Consider the following 20,406-nt stretch of genomic DNA (forward strand, 5'->3'; position numbering starts at 1 on the left):
CTGATAATAATAATAAAAAAGTTAAAAAACTAAGCATCTCTACCTAAGGCCCTTCAGGCTGAGGATATACCCTCCGTCCACATCTGCTCCTCCATACAGACGTTGTCTTATCAGCCAGTTAGAGAATATACACAACATTATATCTCCTAGATGATTAAAAGGATAAAGTCTCATAATATATTTGACAAAACTCAAAGAATAGTGATGCAAACTAGATAGATGCAAGAAGGCACAGTTGGTCTGAGTCTCTGTGAGTGGGTGTTTTATATGTTAAGAATCTATATTGTTCCGCAAAACCTTTCTCTGCATTTACCGCACTTAACACTCACTAAAAAGCACTTGACTACTGTTACATCAAAGGCTTCATGCATGGACAGTCTGTTTGATGTGCTGCAGCGTAGTTAAGAATGTGTTGCCACACTTAACTTTATGTCTGGGTTCAACGATTTCATACAGTTGAGCAGCTTTAAGAGGACTCTCATCTCACCGGCTGCTGGTGTCTACTGTACTTATCTGCATCTCCAGCAGGCTGAAGCAAAGAAAAAGGATTTTAATTGGCTCCATGCATTTTTGAAATACTGCACCAATACAGCCATGTTTAAAAACAAGTAATAATATTCTTTGATATGAATTGTTGTCGGCCAGGAAAGCAATTATTATCTTCCTGCTAATAATGAAGAACTATGATAGTGAGGGTAAACAGCTTTATTACCCTCAGTTCTGCAAATAACTTGAAGTTTGGGAAATTCTTTACCAACAAAGGAAAAGTACTTTAGTCGACTTTATAAGTACTCTTTATTGTTCAATATGAAAAATAAATTTTCAAGAAGTCAGAGACAATCGTTAAAAGAGGAAAAGCATGACCTGAAGCTCTGAAGACTCTCTCCCATTTCTGATATCGATTAAAGGGATAGTTCGCCTCTTTTGACATGAAGCTGTATGACATCCCATATTAGCAATATTATTTATGAACATTTTCTTACCCCCTGCTGCGTGCTTTGAGCCGAGTTCCAGCCTCGTTTTGGTGTTGACGAAAGTAGTCCGGCTAGTTGGCTGGGTCCCGAAAATAAAGCGTTTTGCTTCTCAAAACAATATACGTTCAAAAGAGTAATACATTTGCATCACCAAATCGTCCGTCCAGAAAAAGTCAGACCTCACAATCACTTGGCGCTATTTTTGCCTCCCTTTCATATCAACCACCTGCCGATAGCCGCACCTGTTACAGTGTTTTCTGCTCGGTCTGCACTTCGGTCTGCACAGCATGCAGTGATACGAAGGGAGAGAAAATAGGGCCAAGTGAGTGTGAGGTCTGACTTTTTCTGGACGGACGATTTTGTGATGCAAATGTATTACTCTTTTGAACGCATATTGTTTTGAGAAGCAAAACGCTTTATTTTCGGGACCCCAGCCAACTAGCCGGACTACCTTCGTCAACACAAAAACGAGGCTGGAACTCTGCTCACAGGACGCAGCGGGGGGTAAGAAAATGTTCATAAATGATATTGCTAATATGGGATGTCATACAGCTTCATGTCAAAAGAGGCGAACTATCCCTTTAACAAAAGTCTGGCTGCTTTCTTCCAGAGGTGTCGGCCAGCTTCACGTCAGGAACATCCGTCAGCTACACCTTCAAGGAACCTTATGAGCTGAGCAGAAACAGCAGCGCTGTGCCCTCCTCCATCTACTCCGACATGACTCTGAGAGGAGAGAACGTCTCGCTGAGCTTCAGGACGACCCAGAGTCCGGCCCTGCTGCTCTACGTCAGCTCCTACTACAGAGAGTACCTGGCCCTGCTCATCAACAAGCACGGTGAGGAGGAGGAGGCATGCTTTTTACTTTGAAGAAATTTGATCAGCAGGTTCCTCACTTTCACCTTCCGGGCTTTTCCTCCCACATTGTTCTTCAATTACTTGGCTCCCTTTTTGTTCGCCCTCAGCTTCTCATCTTGCCTCTCCTCCCCACTTTCTAACATCCTCGCTCCCAATCTCTGACCTCACCTGAAATCAACAGATCAGATCAGATCAGATCAGAGCTTCTATTTTTCTGGATCCACCTCATCAATCTCTGCTGCTTTTTAATCCTTCCAGCCTTTTCCAGCTGCCGTACTTAGTTCTCATCACAGAAACCATTCTGCAATGAGCCATTCTGCAGGAAACTTAGGGCTGCTAATAGATGGTGGGTGTTCGCACTGCTGAATAAAACGACTTAAAACTTTTTTTTTGTGAAATAATTTAGTTGTGGCTTTTAAGAGTTGGAGTAAAGACACTTTGAACTTGGAATCCCCATTTTTACTATCCAGGACTTTAATAAAGTTAGCATTTTGCAGCTCATTTAGCTGTAAGTGGCTCTTTTCTGGTCTTAATGACCCACAGAATGCTGATGGAAAGGAGGGCATTAAGGTTTCATGCTGACCGTGGAGTCATCAGGTAAATGCTCTTACCATCAAGTGTCCAATTAAATTCCTGAGAGCTTTCTCTTGTTCACCTCGTGTTTTTCCACTGTGCTGCAGTTGGAACTTTTCAGTCCCACACAATCAATTTCTTGTCTTGGTGCTCAGAATAAGCAGCTTAATGAGTAAACTCTCACAACAGTCATTACGTCTCCATTAATAAACCTTTGTAATATCAAATCAAAATCAAATCAAATCAAATTTATTTGTATATCACATTTCATGTACAAACAATTCAAAGTGCTTTACATAAAATAAAAGCATTGCAGCAGGGAGTGGAAGAAGCATTAAAAATACATAAAAGAATATAAAGAGAAACAAATAAAATCATTTAAATTAATTTAAAAACAAGCAACAGTCAAGATAAGTTAAAAGATATCGTGCAGATTTCATGCATAGACACATGAGACAAGAAATGTTTTTAACCTGGATTTAAAAATGTCTCCATTTGGTGAAAGTTTAATCTCCACTGGCAGTTTGTTCCACTTGTTTATAAAGAGATAATTGCATTAAATCATTTGTAATAGAACATTCTAATCATGTAAACATGTATGACTTTGAAGGACAACGTCTAATTTATCCTTTCTAATCTTAAACGTTTCCAGATAAAGTGTCTTTATTGAATCTGCTGAAAAACGACCCTACTAATAAGAACATTTCTTTAATTTAGAGTTTTGTTGTTGATAAGAAACTACCTCCTAATCATCTTAGCAGGAAAAGTTTTATTAACTTGGATACTCATCATTCTTTTTTATCCTCGAGGTGAAAAGTGACTCTTCAACAAACAAAAGTAGAGCTTAGAGAAGAAAGAAAGAGATGTTTTTAATCAAGAAAAAGAACTTTAAATTGGACTAAAACTTCTGTGTTCTGTTCTGTGTGTAGATAAACTGGAGGTGAGATACAAGCTGGACAGCAGCGGAGATACTGAAGTGTTGAGGAGCAGCGTGAGGAGCCTGGCCAACGGACAGCTGCACTCCGTTACCGTCAGAAGACTGGCGCACACTGTGTCCGTGCAGGTAACACAAACTAACACATGTAATTACAGTTATCGTCATGTGATGCTATCAAAGCTGTTGACTCTCACTTTGTGAAGGCTCGAACTGAGAGGGTAGTGCTTTTTCACCAGTCTGTGGTCCACATCATTTAAAAACCATTTAAAAAAAAAGACAATCTCATTTAATCTTTTGTATTTCATGCTACAATTCAGCAGTGGCTCAAAATCTTCCACACTTCCATAGAAAAATGTGTACTCCTTCTTTATGACAGCTTTAAATAGTCTGACTTTGTGATGTTGTATTCCTAAAGTTACACCCAGTTTCTTTGAAAGAAAAGGCATAGCATACATAGCCTCCAATTTAAACACAGACCTCTATATGTCACTGACACTGTAGCCTGTAAAGTTTTCTTCCTGACGTGTTTTTTGTGGCCATGACCAATATAATAAACTAACTATACACTGTATACTTCCTTCATCCACCAGCTTAACCTCAGTGTTCATAAGTCCTAAAAAAACACACCACAGATTGATTATCTGTGTCAGTGTTTCACAGTTTACCCCAGAAATGCCACTTTCCTACAGTTAAACTGATTTATTTTTCCACTTGTGAGACAGTGAGTCACCTGCTGTCACCTCATGATGCACCAGAGAGACACGGAGAATAAATATAATCTGTATAATGCGTGCAATTTAACCAGCAAAGATGGTCTTTGTATTTCAACAGCTAAAGGACCAGGAAAACTGGTCTTTGCTGGCCTAGAACTAAGAAGTTCTGACTGAACATAGGAGTCTGGGGTGGAGTACTGTCACCAACTCCACCAGAGCTGATGATATCCCTGTACAATAGAATTGAAAGCATGGTTTACTCAATGCCCAGGTTAGTCGTTGTTAGGGATAATATTTCATACATTTATCAGATAATGATACACAAGTAGGAAACAACCAATTAATACCATCTGATCAGCATCTGATCTTGGTGTTATCGGGATTATTTTATGGTTGCTACTCGTGCAGAACCTTGACATCCATATGAGTCATAAGATACCAGCTATACCCGCCTCCTCCTTCTAATTTGGAATTGTAGCTTGTAAACACTTCATAATGACATTTGTACCATTTAATGAGATGAACGGCTGCGAGGAGGCAGAGGAGGAACCCACTGGGCCATATCTGTGGATAGAATGTCTGCTGATAACTATTTCACATGAAAACAGCATTGGGTGGACTGTATGAGACATAAAATCAACAAAGTGCTGATAAACACTGCAACTTTTACCACTTTTTCTTCACAGGTCATTCATGATGGATTCCGATTGAATTGTTTAAATCAAACAAACCAAAACAGCAACTTCGATCCAACGTTTTGTTGTTTTTCTGAAACAGAGTGTAGTATCCAGCCTGACAAATCCAACAACAAACAGTATGGAAATGAAATCAGTGCAGCAGTGTAAAGCCATTAAAGTCATTACTGGTTAATCATCCGCTGCCAATCGATGTCCTAATATCTGTCATAATTTACAAAGATTGTTGCAAATGATGGAAAGTGTCCGTGAACGTGCAGCTCTTTGTGGTGCAAAGGGTAACGATCACAAACGCAGCTGTTTGCGGCAGGTGTTTATGTGGACATGCAGGCCATGTTAAAGCATCGAGGGGCAGATAAAACGATCCAAACAAGGAGCTCTGCAGAGGAGAAAAGCTACCTTTTTGCCCTGTGGCTCTTCATGTTCAGAATGAACCAGACAAAACTGTCCTCCAAGTGTGCCAAGTGTGCACACTGGAAAAAATCTAAATCTTACCAAGTATATTTGTCTCATTGAGTATCTCATTACACTTGATATAAGACACAATTGCCTAACAAGTACCATTTCAGGAAGATATAGGGACTTGTTTTAATAGAATACATCTTGAATATCTTGTTAAGTGAAAAAGTCTTGAAAACAAATTGTTTTGAGTCATATTTCACATGAAACAAGCTTTTTTTTTCATTTGAAGAGGTTTTTAAGCTAATTTAAAGATCACTTTTATCTCAAAAGTCCTAAATATCACATCTTATTTCAAGAAATCTTGACAAGCTGATTTTCACCAGTTCCAGTGGCAGATTTTTTTTTGCTTATTTCAAGCAAAAACGTCTCGTATTTGTTGTTTTTTTACTTATTTCTGGAGGGGCATTTTTTTTCCAGTGCTTGGATGGAGTAGCATTTAAGAAGTCTTTGTGGCCTGTTAAACAACAGACTTGACATCAGCTCTGATGTGGAAATGCTTATGTGAGGTGTGCTTCCCTCATGCCGCTTAGGGGTGGTACTTTAGAGGAAGGAATGAGTCATATTTAAAGGTATGAACTAACAACACGTGACGTTTCAGTTGAAGGACATGTTGATGAAAGAGAGCATCCAACCAAAGGAAACCAGAGTTCAAACAGGCATCTGTGGTAACAGAATGATGCGAGTCTCTGGTCCTCTGAAAAACAAAACTAGTTCAAAGAGTATCTTGCAAGTTGAACAGTCCAGAACTAACTCGGAACCAATCAGTTTTGTGTTGCAGGTCGGCAGGAACAATCTATACTTTAATTAATAACGCTGCACTTCAGATGAAATATGAAGCGCTTTAATCTTATCTGGATCCAGCAAATCTCTTATCTTGTTAACAGCAGCCTGAGATGATATATGAGGTAACTTCTTCTAACCAGGAGCCAGCAGCCTGAATGTCTCCTTAATTACTGGAAGATATATTACAAGGTGACCTCATCTTGATTCACCGTTGGGGCCTCGGTGAAATATGAGGTGCATCTCATTGTGCCTGTTTCTATCACCCTGAATCATTGCATTGTTAGCGATGCGCTCCGAAGACATCGGATGAACTTCAGAGAGCGTTTCTCACAGCCGTTTCCTGATGACCTGCTGCGCACACTGCACACACTGGTTTCACAAGTGGACACTATCACATCATCTCGCCCGAGCAGATGAAAAATGACTCTGAAGCACGAATCACTCTGGGCTGCGAGTACACTGTGTCCTTTTATTGTTATCAGTGTCCTGCGGTACGGTTCTTTTTACAGACAACACTCCACAAGATCTGTAAAATAGTAAATCATTCACAGAAAAATAATGCCACGGTCTTATTTCCCACAGAGCACAGATCATTTCCTGTTCAGACTCTAAAATTTGAACGCACCAGGTTATAATACAGTTTGTAAAAAGGTAAGATACATGATGCACAAGGCAAAGCAATGCGAGCTGTGTGTTTGAGGTCATGGTTATTTTAGCAGAGCAAGCTATAGTATCCATCTTTAATGCACAGTAAGCACAGCAACTCTTTAAATGAACTGGAGTCAGGGGGTTGATTTAGATTGCCAAGGAGCACTTTTATAAATAGATGGTTTCTGATGGTTTAATAACAGGAGGAGATGAAGGGTTTTATCGCTATTTTTTGATTTTCACCAAACCAAATCTGCATCTAAAGCTGCACAATTAATCCCACAAACAGGGAAGCTTTAGTTTCACTGCACACATGTGATCTTGTCAGGATTGTTTGTATCTATCACCAAATTTACACTAGAAAAGAACAGTATCATCTATGATGGCTATGTCATTTATTCCTCGTGATGTGACCTTGTTTCAAAAGATGTTTTTTAGTTATATCGTGTTCATAAAATGGAAATTCCTGAAAAACCTGACAAAAAGAATATGTCAGTGTGTTGAAAATTGTGTTATCTCAGCACAAGAGGCACATAAATAAGCGCTCAGTGGTATTTTGCTCTGAATCTGAACCATTCCGACCCCTCTTTTCCCACTGTAAGACTGAGTAAAATAGTTTAATGGGGTGTATAAAAAATTACAGTGAAGCTGATTTTTGCCATTTTTTAATCCACAAAAATGATTGTATCTACATAAAGCTGTGATAGCTCCATGCAGCTGTACCGGTGCATGTCTGCAGTATTTCAAACTTATGATGCTTTAGTTGTTCCTGCGTATTCATTCAATGGATTCATCGAGCCTCGGGTTATATACAGTTTACAGTTTTTCTTGTAGCTTAAGTAATGGCCATTGTGGGATTTAGATTCAAAAGATCAAAAGATGTACCCACATTTCCTTTGGTCTGCGTCCTTGAAACATGCAGGTGTGTTTCACAGCAGCCAATATTCATTTTTGTTTTGAGGTGAATAAAGGAAAACATTTTTAAAAAGTGCATTTAAAAATGTATGATTCCATTCAGCATTATATAAAATAAAGTGATGCCTCGTTTGTTTAATCAGTATAATATAACTACAATTTACATAGTTAAAAGGACTAAGAGGGAATTAAATGTTGGTTTAATTGGCCTTTAAATGCAGAAGTTTGCTAGTTAACTTCAGATTTGGCTCATTTTGACCACATTCTTTCTTCACAGCCACATGGCGAGGCTCTCTGTGGACAAGCCCTCATTAAGATAATCTCCTGTGGAGAATTTTACCTCGGATGACTGAATGTTTTTCTCTACAAATATGGACTCTCCCACTGAGCTTGTGTGATGGCAAATAGAGGAAAAGTTCTAGATGAATTAAATGTTTGGGTTTTTGACTCTCAGAAAGAAAACAACCACAGGTGTTCTTCCCTTTTTCCCCCCCCTTCCAGGTTGACCAAAATGTCAGAGAAGACGTCAACCTGACATCCGACGGGGAGTTTAACGCCATCAAGTCACTGGTTTTGGGCAGAGTGCACGGTAAGTAAGGCACAGAGAAGGTTTGGAGCTGAAGCCGTTGGTACTACAATGAAATAATCTAAATTCTTTAGTGTAGTAAATGCTCAAATTAGTCAAGGCACAAATAGAATTAAGTCTGCACAAATTTCAGTGCAATACTGATAATTCTGTGGAAGGAGTTTGATAAAATTTATCATCTATAAATCGAAAAAATGACCAAAATTTAACCAAAACGACCGACTCCTTTTAGAGTTTGGCCTGTGATTTCAAAAACATTCTCTGTTGGGTCTGGCAAGTTCTGTGTGCCAATTTAATAATTGTGATTTTTTTTTTTTTATGAGCTGCAGTTTCAGGGCTGCCACAATATGAAGTCCCTGCGAGGCCATTTTAACCTGAGCATGCTCAAAACCCACCAAAAATGAAATTTTTTTGCATTACTTTGGGGGCGTACTCAAAATTTCAGTTATTTTCAGGTATGTTCAGGCGTCTAAAAGTGAGATTTATTTATTTGGTAGAAAATAAGAATAAGAATAAATGTCGGGGTTTCAATAGGTCTTTGTATGGCGAGGAGCGGAGTAAAGGATGACATTTTTAGAGCCAACAACGGACTTCTGAAACCCAATTGCTGTAAGGACACAGGGTCGTGACTGAGGAGGCAGAGACAGTAAAGTAAAGAAAATATATTTATTGAAAATATCTATGAATAAAACGGGCGAGAGAAGAAACGAGAGAAAAGGGTTAATAACAAGACGAATTTAGTAAAGTATTTTTATTAAAGCAATACAATGTAACTTCTCAAAAAGCCCATTATGGAGCTCCCCCTACAGGCTTGGAGGTAATGTACGGTTAATTCAATTCAATTCAAATTCAAAAATACTTTATTTATCCCAGAGGGAAATTAAATGTTGATGTAACTCAATTAAATCAAGGAGTTATTATAGATGCTGATGGCTGTGGGCAGGAAAGATTTCCTGTAGCGGTCTGTAGACACTGTCGCAAATCTCTTTCTCTTCCTTGCTTCATCAGTCAACGTCTTCTTCTGTTTCTTCGGTGCCTCTGCCATGATGATCGTAATGACAATGTTGCGCTAGCTTAGCCTTATACCTGGGAGCGTGAGAGGGGTCTATTTGTTTTTGCGGTAGGTGTGCCAGTAAGCAAGTCGAAGTACTTCCGCTCAGCTCCCGGGCCGGTCCAGCAAAGTTACATAGCGCAGTTTTTCCAACTCAGACCCCCGAAGGGCATAGGAGACAGGCCAATCGTAATATTAAAACTCATTCTAGCCGCACAATTTTTTTCAAACTGTTATTTTAAGGTAGAAATGTTACATAGTTTTGCTTTAACAGAAAGCTAAAAGGACAGCTACATCAATATTAAAAGCCAAATGACTAACAGAATTAAAATCAGTGGGCTGGGGCCTCAGTGGAAGGCCTCACCACAGTGGCTAGCCTCCCACCTGATGAGACCCAGGCCACACTGAAACTCAAAAAAGGAAAGACAAAAGGTTAACAAACCTAACACTTAATTGATATTCAAACTAAAAGACAAAGAACTACACAAGCAAAAGAAAAGTAGAATGAACCAAACAAAACAGCACAACAAAACTGTACAAACAAACTAACAGCACAGCAGCAAGTAAACCTAAAAAGACAAAAACACATGTTAGTAGGAACCAAAGATTGCATCACACATGCATGATGAAACGGGAACCCTACTCACCACCTGGATTAGGTAACCACACCAGCTCAGCAAGAGGCTGAATGGAGCCATTTTGAGGCTTTATATACAGCATGGGGAGGAGCTAAGGGAGGTGCTTACAGGTAGACTACCTGGGTCATGTTCAAGACCTATAGGTCCACTACAATCGCACCAGCTTTGGTGCTCAGGCCTGAAAATATCAAAGCTTACAATGAAATGTTATAAGTTAATGTTGACAGACCTAAAAGTGCCACATCTGACCTTTCACTTATGTTTTATTCTGTCTAACAGTCTAACAAAAAGCACCTTACAGTAGGTCAGAAACATTGTATGACTTTGGCTTCACATCTCTTAGCCCCTTGCATCATGATTCATTAACAAAGACCAAGCTGTATCTATCCTAAAAAAAACACGAGATGTGTCGTGACATGCAATTTCACCAAGCAAGGCACACTCTGAAGGGACTGCCTGATGTTAGCGTGATTAAAATAGATTGCAGCTTTTGTTGTACTTCATTATTGCATCAACTCTGAGTATGTGTCTAATAACACGAGTGTTTACTGATAAGTTGTTGTTTACTGGCTCAGTGTTGTAAGGCTGTTATATACCCTCATTTACAGAAATTAGCATAAACAGAGCTGAAAGTTAAAACGTGAAGTGTTGCTGGTGATGGAAATAAGAAATAGGCTGTTGTTTCCAATGTAATATCACCTGCACCTAACGTTTGGAGCCCACTCTGAGTGTTTTAGGTAAAAATGTCCTTCACTTTCAATTTCATCCCTAATTAGTTGTTGTGCAAACAGTGTTTTTTCATGTGCAAATGGATAATTAGGTGAGTAGCTGCACTCAATTAGATTTGTGCATGTGCATATACTTTTACAATGATTGAGATTTATAAAAATAAAAACATACCATATGTCTTTAGAAATCAGGTGAAAGAACATGTCTGCCTTTGTGTGTACACACAGTATTAGTCAGCTAACTGTTGGATTAAACTCTACTGGCTGATGCAGCTGTTGGTTTAGATGAATTAGATTTACTTTAACATGCATTTAGTGGATGTAAGTCGTCCGTGATAATTACATAAAGCTGGTTTATTTCCATGTCATTATTGAGAAAACAATTATATTTTAAAACTAACAGCCAGAGATTTTATATTCACGACCATTCATTCGGTCTCTCCTTTTTGTAAGATTGCATCTGGCATCTCGCGGTCTCGTCCTCATCACCCGTGGATTATTGCAAAGAGCCAGCAACTTCAGGACCCAGTGTTTCAGTACAAAGCTTTATCCTCTTAAATGCTCAGTCCTGGACAGGGACTTGTGAAAGCATTGGGGTGAGGACAGTAATTGGCTCCGTCATGGTTTATTCATGTTCCCTCTGAGCGACTCCTTCAAAGACGGTCTGAGATATAAGCTGTGAGTAACATGAGGGGCTGAGACGCTGCAGGCTGCCATCACAGCTCTCTGATAAAACAGTCACAGCAGCCGCACTGTTAACTTAAAGGCAATCAGAGAGTAGAGAGTAGACGTTTTCTATTATATCTACCTGTTCATGTCTTGAATAGTTCTGTTGTGCAAGATGATAAGCAACAGTTTTATATGGTTACGTGTGTGTATGTCAGACAGAGACACTGCAGGAGTTCATGGAGGCTCCATTACAGACCCAGAACTTGCCGAAGGGATTATATCTCCCAGAAGGAGCGTTACAGGGGAGAAGGATGGCTGGGTTCCATCCTGGACCTGTTGCCCCCCTGCGATCCTTCATTTATCATTTATTCGTTGATATGATTCAGTTTATTTTGTGATTTCAATTCCAAATTTCTGTTCGGTTTCTGGAAAAAAAGAAAAACAAACAAAAACTCAACTCAACTTTCTTTATAAAGCCATTTTAAAACAGCCGTGGCTGAAACAAAGTGCTGTACATGAGTAACAACACGAAATATAAAGCATTAAAAATTAGAATAATAAACAATAACAATATTAAAACAATAAAACAAAACAGAAACAGTCTCATGCTGGTTTAAAAGCCAGGGAATAAAAATGGGTTTTAAGACGAGTTTTAAAAATGGGCAGTGAAGGGGCTTGTCTTATGTGAAAAAAAAAGGACAAGAGAAAAAGATTAATTTCAGGTTATCTGTTATTCTATTTTTAAATCCTTTTAGCCACGAATCTGATCTAAATTAAAAGTATTGAGTTGAAAATTTACATGCAAAACTATGTAGTTTAAAGAAATGAAAGAAACTCCTTTTCTGTCCAGTCAAATGCATACGCGATGGCAGCCTGTTTTTGAAGCTAAAAGAATATTTCAACACAGCTCAGTGTAGCTCAGTGTTGTTTCAACACTGTCATGTCAGCATGTGACCTGCCGTCCACTCTGTCACACCAGAGGAGGCAGAGAGTCAGATCAGCATCAGAAAAGCAGCGGCAAAGTGGATTTTCTGTCGTTTTCTCCAAACCCCAACATCCATCAGTCTAACTAATGGACCCTGAAGGAATACAGAGAGACTGAGAGAGGGAAGAGACCTGATGTAGTGCCGAGTGTATCAGCTGAAAGCAGCTTACAGGCTGCAGTGATGTTTCCTGCTGCTCTCATCAACACGCAGATGTGTCCCGGTGAAACCGCAGTCACCTCTCAGTCATCCGATCAGACACTGATGCAGCTGCTCACGGCGGTTAATGTCGGCGTCCACAGCTGCTGTTCACGCTGCCGCGAAGAAGTGCCGATGAACGATGAAGGGATGGAAGCCGGCAGAATGAATAGATAGACGAGGAGAGTGCACATATGTCTCATGGAGTGATGGATGCAGACTGAAAGCAGAGTAATTGACAGTCTCCTCGCTGTAAAGGAGGACGCGAGTTTGGAATCCATCTTGATTAAATTCTGATGAGCATCTTGGATCTTAAATTGGTCGTGTCCGTTTCTCGCCCTGCTGCTCCCGGAGTAAGCAAACAATTATCCGACAGATGAACAGTATTCCAATAAGCAAAACATGTTTAATGGTGCTATAATTTAATGTTTAGCCACATTTGTGCCCACAACAAGAAGCAACAGGAGAATCTGTACAAACTGGCTCTCTGACTAGTGGCTTTGAAGGGATAGTTCGCCTCTTTTGACATGAAGCTGTATGACATCCCATATTAGCAATATCATTTATGAACATTTTCTTACCTCCTGCTGCGTCCTGTGAGCCGAGTTCCAGCCTCGTTTTGGCGTTGATGCAAATGCAGGACGCAGCAGGGGGTAAGTCAATGTTCATAAATGATATTGCTAATATGGGATGTCATACAGCTTCATGTCAAAAGAGGCAAACTATCCCTTTAATACAGTTTACAGCCTTCTATCTTTGACCGTCTCATTTGTTTTTGCTTCTCCAGAGTCTGACGACTTGGATCCACACCTGGCCCGGTTAGCGTCGCTCGGTTTCACTGGGTGTCTGTCAGTGGTTCAGTTCAACTCCATCAGCCCACTGAAAGCCGCTCTGCTTCACCCAGACACCAGCCCCGTCCTCATCACCGGCCCTTTGGTCCAGTCCAGCTGTGGCTCTGTGGCCTCAGCAAACCCCCACGCAGCTGAGAACACGCACCACCTGTCAGGTGAGAGACGAGATCACTTAGATCTCTGGAACATTTGAATTATTGTGTTTCATTACAAATTCTGGATTTGTATCTGTTTTGAGAATGAAAACCAGAAAACTGCAACACAAGTTAGAAAAAAGGGCAATTTGCACCTTTTCAGTAGAGCTTGAATTTCTACAAACCCAGAACAGGATGACAGACTCTGATAAACACAGTTAGGCAGTGAAAACAAAGCTGCTGTGTGTAAGGCAACAACAAAAAATTCAGTTATGACAGATTTAGCATCTTTAGTTTCACTTGTCGAGCCTGAGGCCCTTATTATGTATGACAAGCACTCCTAAATACTGTTATTACGTTACCTCACTCAGATTTGGCCGAGTTTTTGCTTCTACTCGAGCTGCAGTGGTGCTGTTGGAAAGTAAATTCAGCTAGTTGAGATGTTGATGCCCGTTGTGGGTTAGTGGCTCTACCCGCCCTAAATGTTTGTGATAACATGGAGAGGAAATGTAGGGAAATGTATAATTCTGTGTTACCACTCAATACTTTGAAGGTATGTGTCCATCTCTCTGTTCTACAGTTTATTCTGTGAACATAGTTGCTGGATGAATTCCCATTTCCTGGTTCATAAAGGGCTCAGTGATCACAGAGTATGCTAGTTGTTTTTGACTAAAATGCCTCCGATTCACTCATTCTTCCTCTCTACTGATGCACGGCTAGTTTGGGATGCTTTATTCTGGTCATCTGGGGAGCTGATGTAGAATTCTCTGATCTGAATGATATTCTGAATACTTTTCTTACTTTTTCTCTCATTTTGACCCTGTGTTACCTGTACATAATTTCTGCTTCTTTATTTCCTTTCTACTCCATATCTTCCTCTGCATATTTCCCCTTTCTCTGATGTAGACCAGTCTGGTTCAGTGGGTTCAGGTCAACCTTTAGTGAATGCCATCAGGACTGACTCGGCTCTGATCGGAGGTACTCAACTGTCTTACAGTCTTTCACTGTGCTGGAACCTGTTTCACCTTCATTTTGGGACTCTTTTGGTTATCACTGTTCAGTCAGCAATCTTACTTTGTGTCTAAAGTACCAACACTCGATATTTTTGTTTTAAAGTTACCACGGTTAAGTTTAAAAGTTGGGTTAGCAGAGTTACGGGCGGGCGCTGAATTACGAGTAGAGTGAGTCCATTTGAAACTAATTTAAACTTTGTTGCTCCGCCAGCACAGATTGATTCAAAGTGGAGACTCAAAAGGTTCAATCTATAACTGTGTAGATAGAAAAGGTGAAACCCTGAGAAAAGTCATTTCAAATTGTCCATTAAACTTTTCAGTACACAAAGGGCAGCTTACTCAATTAGATCTATGCAGGAATTATTTGCTAATGAGAAAACTTTTCAATTTTCATAAAAGCCACTCTCACTCTAAACTATAATGTGGTATTAAATTGATCTCAGATTGATTTTGGAAATTCCAATTTAATGTAATATGTTGTAGCATTTCCCAAGTTGGCTCAACAGGGCAGATGTAACCGATTGATCAAAAGGTGGAAGATGTTTAATGTTTCCCATAGTTGGATTAGCAAGACAATCCAAGTTTTATGGGATAGGTTTACTGTGCTACAGGAAAATAACAGTTTGCTCTGATCCCAGAGTAGTAGAGTATTATATGTATATATATATATATATATATAGAGAGAGAGATAAAAACATATATGTCACCTCTGAAACCCCTCTGCGTTGCAGGAGTCATAGCTGTGGTCATCTTTGCGGTTTTGACCGGCCTGGCTATAATTGCCAGATTTCTCTACCGGAGGAAGGACACATATCGAAACCAGGAAGGGAAGGGAGTCAAGCAGGAGGACAGTCCAGATTTTCCTTTCAGCAATCAGGCCGACTCTCAGAATCTCTCCTCTGAAAACCCAAAGGAGTATTTCATCTAACAGGAGGCCTGATGACCTGGTGTACTGTTGGTGTTTTAGAGCTGAGGGTGTAGACAAGAGTGTCCCGACACGCCTCAGGACTTTGCAGTGCACTTAAGCGCCACTCAGACCCTTTTCAGGCCTGAAGTGGCTCCGCAGCAAAGTGGAAAGCAAAGAGGAACAATTCACACGTCGCTGTGTTTCTCTTGCTCTTCTGCAAATTGTGAATATAATGATACAAACAGACCACATCTGGACTTCTAGATGGTGATACATGTGTTTCAGCAACTGTGAATATTCAAAATTGTAAATGTTGCAGCAATCTTTGGCTAATGTCACTTTGTCATTTTGAAATGTTTGAAGTGGTGGAGGTGTTAGTATTCTTATTGTATATAGGCAGGGAAGAGGTGAAGCTCTGCCTTTGTGTGGTCACATTTTCCTAAATCTCTCATTAACCATCCACCCATCTTTAACTTTAAGGGTGATTTCCCTCCCACATCACATGGTTACTTGCCTTTTGCAGACATTGCTTCTATGGAAGACTTTTTTTTTTTAACCAAAAATAAATTTAAAATTTGAGCTTTAAAGCAGTTAAATGTCAATTTGACGATGAACTATCATCCAGAACCTGCAGCTCTTTTCACTATTTAAGAGCTTTGCTGCGAGTTGAAGCTCACAACAAACCTTGAGTTTCAATTGTTTTGGTGTAAGACCGACAATTACCAACACTCTGCTCTCACGGCATGTTTTTGTTACCAACAGCCACCTTTGCTCAGACAAAGACTCCACTGAGTACATCAAATAACAGACAGAATTGGCATCCTGAATTGACTTTTTCAGCAGCTTAAAAGTCAGATATTTCCTTTTGGAGTTGGTAGAGACAGAACTTGTACTAAACAAGTGGGGATATTGCTTTTACCATCACCATGGAGACATGCTAGACCACAGCTGCTGGATGTGTAAATAACATTTGCGGTTCTGACTACAGTCATGGTTGGCTTAGTGAAGCCCTTAGTTAGAGATGGCAATTGTTCTTCAAACTGCTGCTTATAAGTACAACAAACAAGGTGTGTCTATATGGTGGGGAGATATTCCCAATCCACAGATGGAATAGATTGTCACTTACATTTAAAACTATTGTACAGATGGATTTGTAATTATGTAATCTCAAGGATTCTTTCTCTTAAAGCAAAGCATGGTAACCTCGAGTTGCATAGCTTGGCCCCACCCACTTCCTTTCTGCTGGGCTTCAGCTTAGCCTCCAAAGCTTCCTGCAGAGGATGCCGGTTAACATGCAGGTTAAAAAAAAAAAAAAGAGGCTTTTTTCATTCAGGCCTGTAGATTTTTGCAAATCGGATTTGAAAAACCAAGAATCAGAGAAACTCTGGGTTTTATCCACATAGCACTGTCTGCAGTTACAGTGACCAAAAATGATTTGAATGTACACTTTAATCACGTCTGAATTGTTTGGTTTAGAGTTTTACAAAGAGAAGCAGAGGTAACTTTGTCCCAAACATTATGAAGGGCACTGTAGGGCTAGAAATGTTTAGCTTTTTAGTGACCAAGTTCTGCTTTAAGTACATAAACCTCCATCTAATGGCCAACACCTGGCAAAGTAATGTCAAACATTAGTTTTCAAGCTGATGAGGACAAGCCTTTCAAAGGTCCCGACACACTTGACCACTAAAACTAAATTACAACTAGCTGTTACGAAACTGACTCAGCATTTATGGGGAAAAAAATTTATTCTTTTGTAATGTAGCATCAAAATTTTCCAATCAAAAAGGGGCTCCTTGTCCTTTAACAAGAAACAAAGAGACTAAATTCTTATCGCCCCTTTTGCCAAAACAACTTCAGCCTTCAGTCTGGATCATTGTGTTTTGAGTTGGTGGAGTCGGGTTTTGAGGCGTCTGAGGTACAATGAGGGTCGTAATGAACTTACTTTGGCATTAAATATCATTTTCAAAGTGAAAGGACACAGCACTGGCAGGAGGCTAACTGTTATATCCAAACATCATTTGTTGTCACATGTGCAGCTCACTAAAAATATTTGACATCCACCTTACTTTGCTTTCTCTTTGTGTCTCCTCTTAAAAGTTTTCTTCTCCCTGCTGTCTGCAGGGAGCTTCCTCTCCCCGATCTCTTAATGACTTTGAACTGTGAGGCTTTTAACAGTCAGCAGCAAACACTCTATAACATGGTGGCTGGCTGTCACCTCGTTCACTGCACACTGAGGCGGTTATTGTGTTTCCCAAATGCTAATCTGTTTCCATCTGACAGGTGGATTGGGATTCAGTTGCAAGCAGAGAGATGATGAGAATAACACAGGAAGGTAATCTGAAGGAGTTTGTCGAGCAGACATGGCTATGAAAATACATTACGATATATAAGCACTATAAACATTAAGGAAATCCCTCCAAGTGTTAATCCAGCTGGTGTAAAGAATGCTGCTGACAGAGGGAGGATGAGGAGCGGAGAGGATCGACAGCAGCTGTTTATCACCGCACGCCATCGCTTTTCTGCGAGAACCCAAAGCACAGATGGGATTTTAATGACAAAAGTTGCAAAATCTTCAAAGAGCATCTTTAGACTTAATCTCCTTGTGTGTTTTCTGATCCCACAACATGAAGCCGGCACTTGATGGCAGCTTTCTTCAGTGTCAATCTTCTCACTCTTGATGCTGGAGTTGACATGCAGTACCCGCTGCTGCTGGGCAGACTTCTACACAGTAAAGGATATGGGTCGTATCCAAGCCAACCAGTCTTAAAAATGACCTCTCTTCCTTGATGTACAAGTAACTGCTCGTAACTTTAGTTCATTCTAAAAGGCAGAAAGAATTTCTTTTATATTTGTTTTCAAAAGGATGAGTCCTACTGCATTTAGTTAGGACCCCTCAGTCCATCACAGGGCCACACAGAGAGTCTAGAACCATAAACACTCACGCTCACTCCAAGGGAAAATTTAGAGTCACCAATTAACCTTCTTGCATTGTTTTTGGACGGTGCGAGGAAGCTGGGGTACCTTGAGAGAAACCAAGCGTGCAGGTTGAGAACATGGCATCTCCACACAGAAAGGCCCCTGCTGGGATTCAAACCAGGAACCCCCCTGCTTTGAGGCAACAATGCTAACCAACACGCCACTGTGCAGCCCAATTAGAAAGATTTGTTAAGGAAAGCAAACCACTGCAAAGGCAGGACGTCCGTCGACATAAATCCAAAATGCAGAGCTGAGCATGACGGGCACAGAACTGAATTAGCATTTAAATTAAAAAATGAAAGTCTGATTTGAGGTAGTTGAAAACCTCAAGAACAAAGGTAGTGTTCATCTTTTTAGGTATAAAATTGAGGATTTCAGAAAACAGAATTTACTGTCACATTACAATTAGCAAGAGAAGTTTCATAGCACCTACATTATAATATGCAAGGCTGCGTAAGAGTGTCTGCACACTTTCAATCGTGTTTTACTTTACATTTCAAGATATTTGTGTCTGTGATTTGGTTCCTTTTCTGGAAAGATTTGTACTTAAGCTGAACAGTCAGTGTAAACATAATAATGTGTGGGCACGTAGTATTGGTGATGAAAAATAGTGATGTCAATGAATTCAAGTGACTTGCCATGAATTAAACAATGTCTAAGAGATTTGACCATATTCTGGTTCTTTGCTTACAAACAAAACATCTTGTTTGAAGAGAATAAAAACATTTTTCCAGAGAATGATTTTGGTATTTATTTGGTAGAATTGTACTTCTCTCCTACAACTGAAGAAGTCATACTTGCCCCATCACAAAGAACCTTGTTTTGCTGATGAAACCATTTAACCTAGAATATTTACTATATTTCATGCGATAACATCTCGGGATGTTCTGATCCGAACACGTGGTTTCAGACTCGATCGGAATTGGACGTTACATCCCGATCAGGGATCAGATATATATCCATACATGTATATTTATTCTCATTTTTTTTTTTTTATCAGAACTATAATATTTCAAAACAAATGGGAAAGAATAACAGCTTAGTATTTACTGTTATGTGGTGGTACAGAGTCAGACCGTCTCAGCTCCACACAGAAAAATGACCTACTGCGGTGTGTAGGTATTTGGAAAAAAATCAGGGACATCCTGGACCTGTTTCTTCACTGTTCTTCATTTTTTTAAATATACTGTAGAAGTATTGTATCGGGACTCGGTATCGACAGATACTCAAAATCAAATGTTTCGGACTCAGGGGCAAAACATCCCAGTAACACCTTAAATATCCACCTCTTGGTGTCAAAGCCATTCTCTGAAGTTCCACTTGGTCTCTGTGTGTTTAAAGGCTCATACTACAGAGGACACAAGATGACTCGGCTCCCTCAGATCAGTAATCTCTGCATGATTTACCCAAATCTTCTCTTACTGGTTGAGATCAAAGAGAAGATGAGGAGCAGTGTACAGACGGCTTCAGTATCAGCCCTGATATCAAAGACTCACTGTCACACATCATGAAGGCCAAACAGAACTTTTAAATTTGTGATAAATCTATCCCATCTTAATGCAGTGTCATACACAGTTACAGAGATCTAGCCTTTATCTATGTCACTCATCTGTTTCTAAATCAGATGTCCATAAGTAGTATTTCATCAAGATTAGGAAAGCATTTCTATTCTTGGATGTTTGTGGAAATGTCATGTTGTGATTATGAGATGAGATTCAAATTTATTGTCATTACACATATACAAGTATAGCATAACGAAAAGTAAGTTCCAGTACACCCATCCAGACAGACAACATAAAAAACAAACAAGGGAGACGGGTGACTGTGGCCATGCAGCTCATTGATAAGCGCTGCCAGACAGGAGAAATACCACATTAGGTGAGAGGAGGAGAAAAATCATATTTCACACTTTACCCTTACCAGGATACAGTTTGAGATTGCAAAAAATAACCTCAGCACAAAAAAGAAAAAGCAACACATACACACAACCTCAAGCATTGGGACCGGTGAGGAGGTGTGGGAATTGCGTATGTTAATCATTGACCATGTGTGTGTGTGTGCGTGTGAGTGTGTGCAATTAAGTCTCAGAGGCCATTGTCCTTGATAATGCGATGGAA

The 20,406-nt window shown here is 39.9% G+C and overlaps 1 protein-coding gene across 2 annotated transcripts in view; it reads left to right on the forward strand.

Annotated features, from left to right (window-relative positions):
- LOC142398674 (contactin-associated protein-like 4) overlaps positions 1 to 19,000 on the forward strand; it is a 113,932-nt gene extending 94,932 nt beyond the window's left edge. Inside the window, exons 19-24 of one of the 2 annotated variants that reach the window (XM_075482773.1) lie at positions 1,585 to 1,809; positions 3,332 to 3,465; positions 8,057 to 8,144; positions 13,196 to 13,414; positions 14,300 to 14,371; positions 15,138 to 19,000. In XM_075482773.1, coding sequence (XP_075338888.1) covers positions 1,585 to 1,809; positions 3,332 to 3,465; positions 8,057 to 8,144; positions 13,196 to 13,414; positions 14,300 to 14,371; positions 15,138 to 15,334 — 935 coding nt within the window. In that variant the 3' untranslated portion in view covers positions 15,335 to 19,000. The remainder of the gene's footprint in view (positions 1 to 1,584; positions 1,810 to 3,331; positions 3,466 to 8,056; positions 8,145 to 13,195; positions 13,415 to 14,299; positions 14,372 to 15,137) is intronic. The other variant, XM_075482774.1, reaches the window with a different exon arrangement.
- Positions 19,001 to 20,406: the final 1,406 nt, after the last annotated feature.

Source organism: Odontesthes bonariensis, chromosome 14 (assembly GCF_027942865.1).
Source record: "Odontesthes bonariensis isolate fOdoBon6 chromosome 14, fOdoBon6.hap1, whole genome shotgun sequence".
Lineage (NCBI taxonomy): Eukaryota > Metazoa > Chordata > Actinopteri > Atheriniformes > Atherinopsidae > Odontesthes > Odontesthes bonariensis.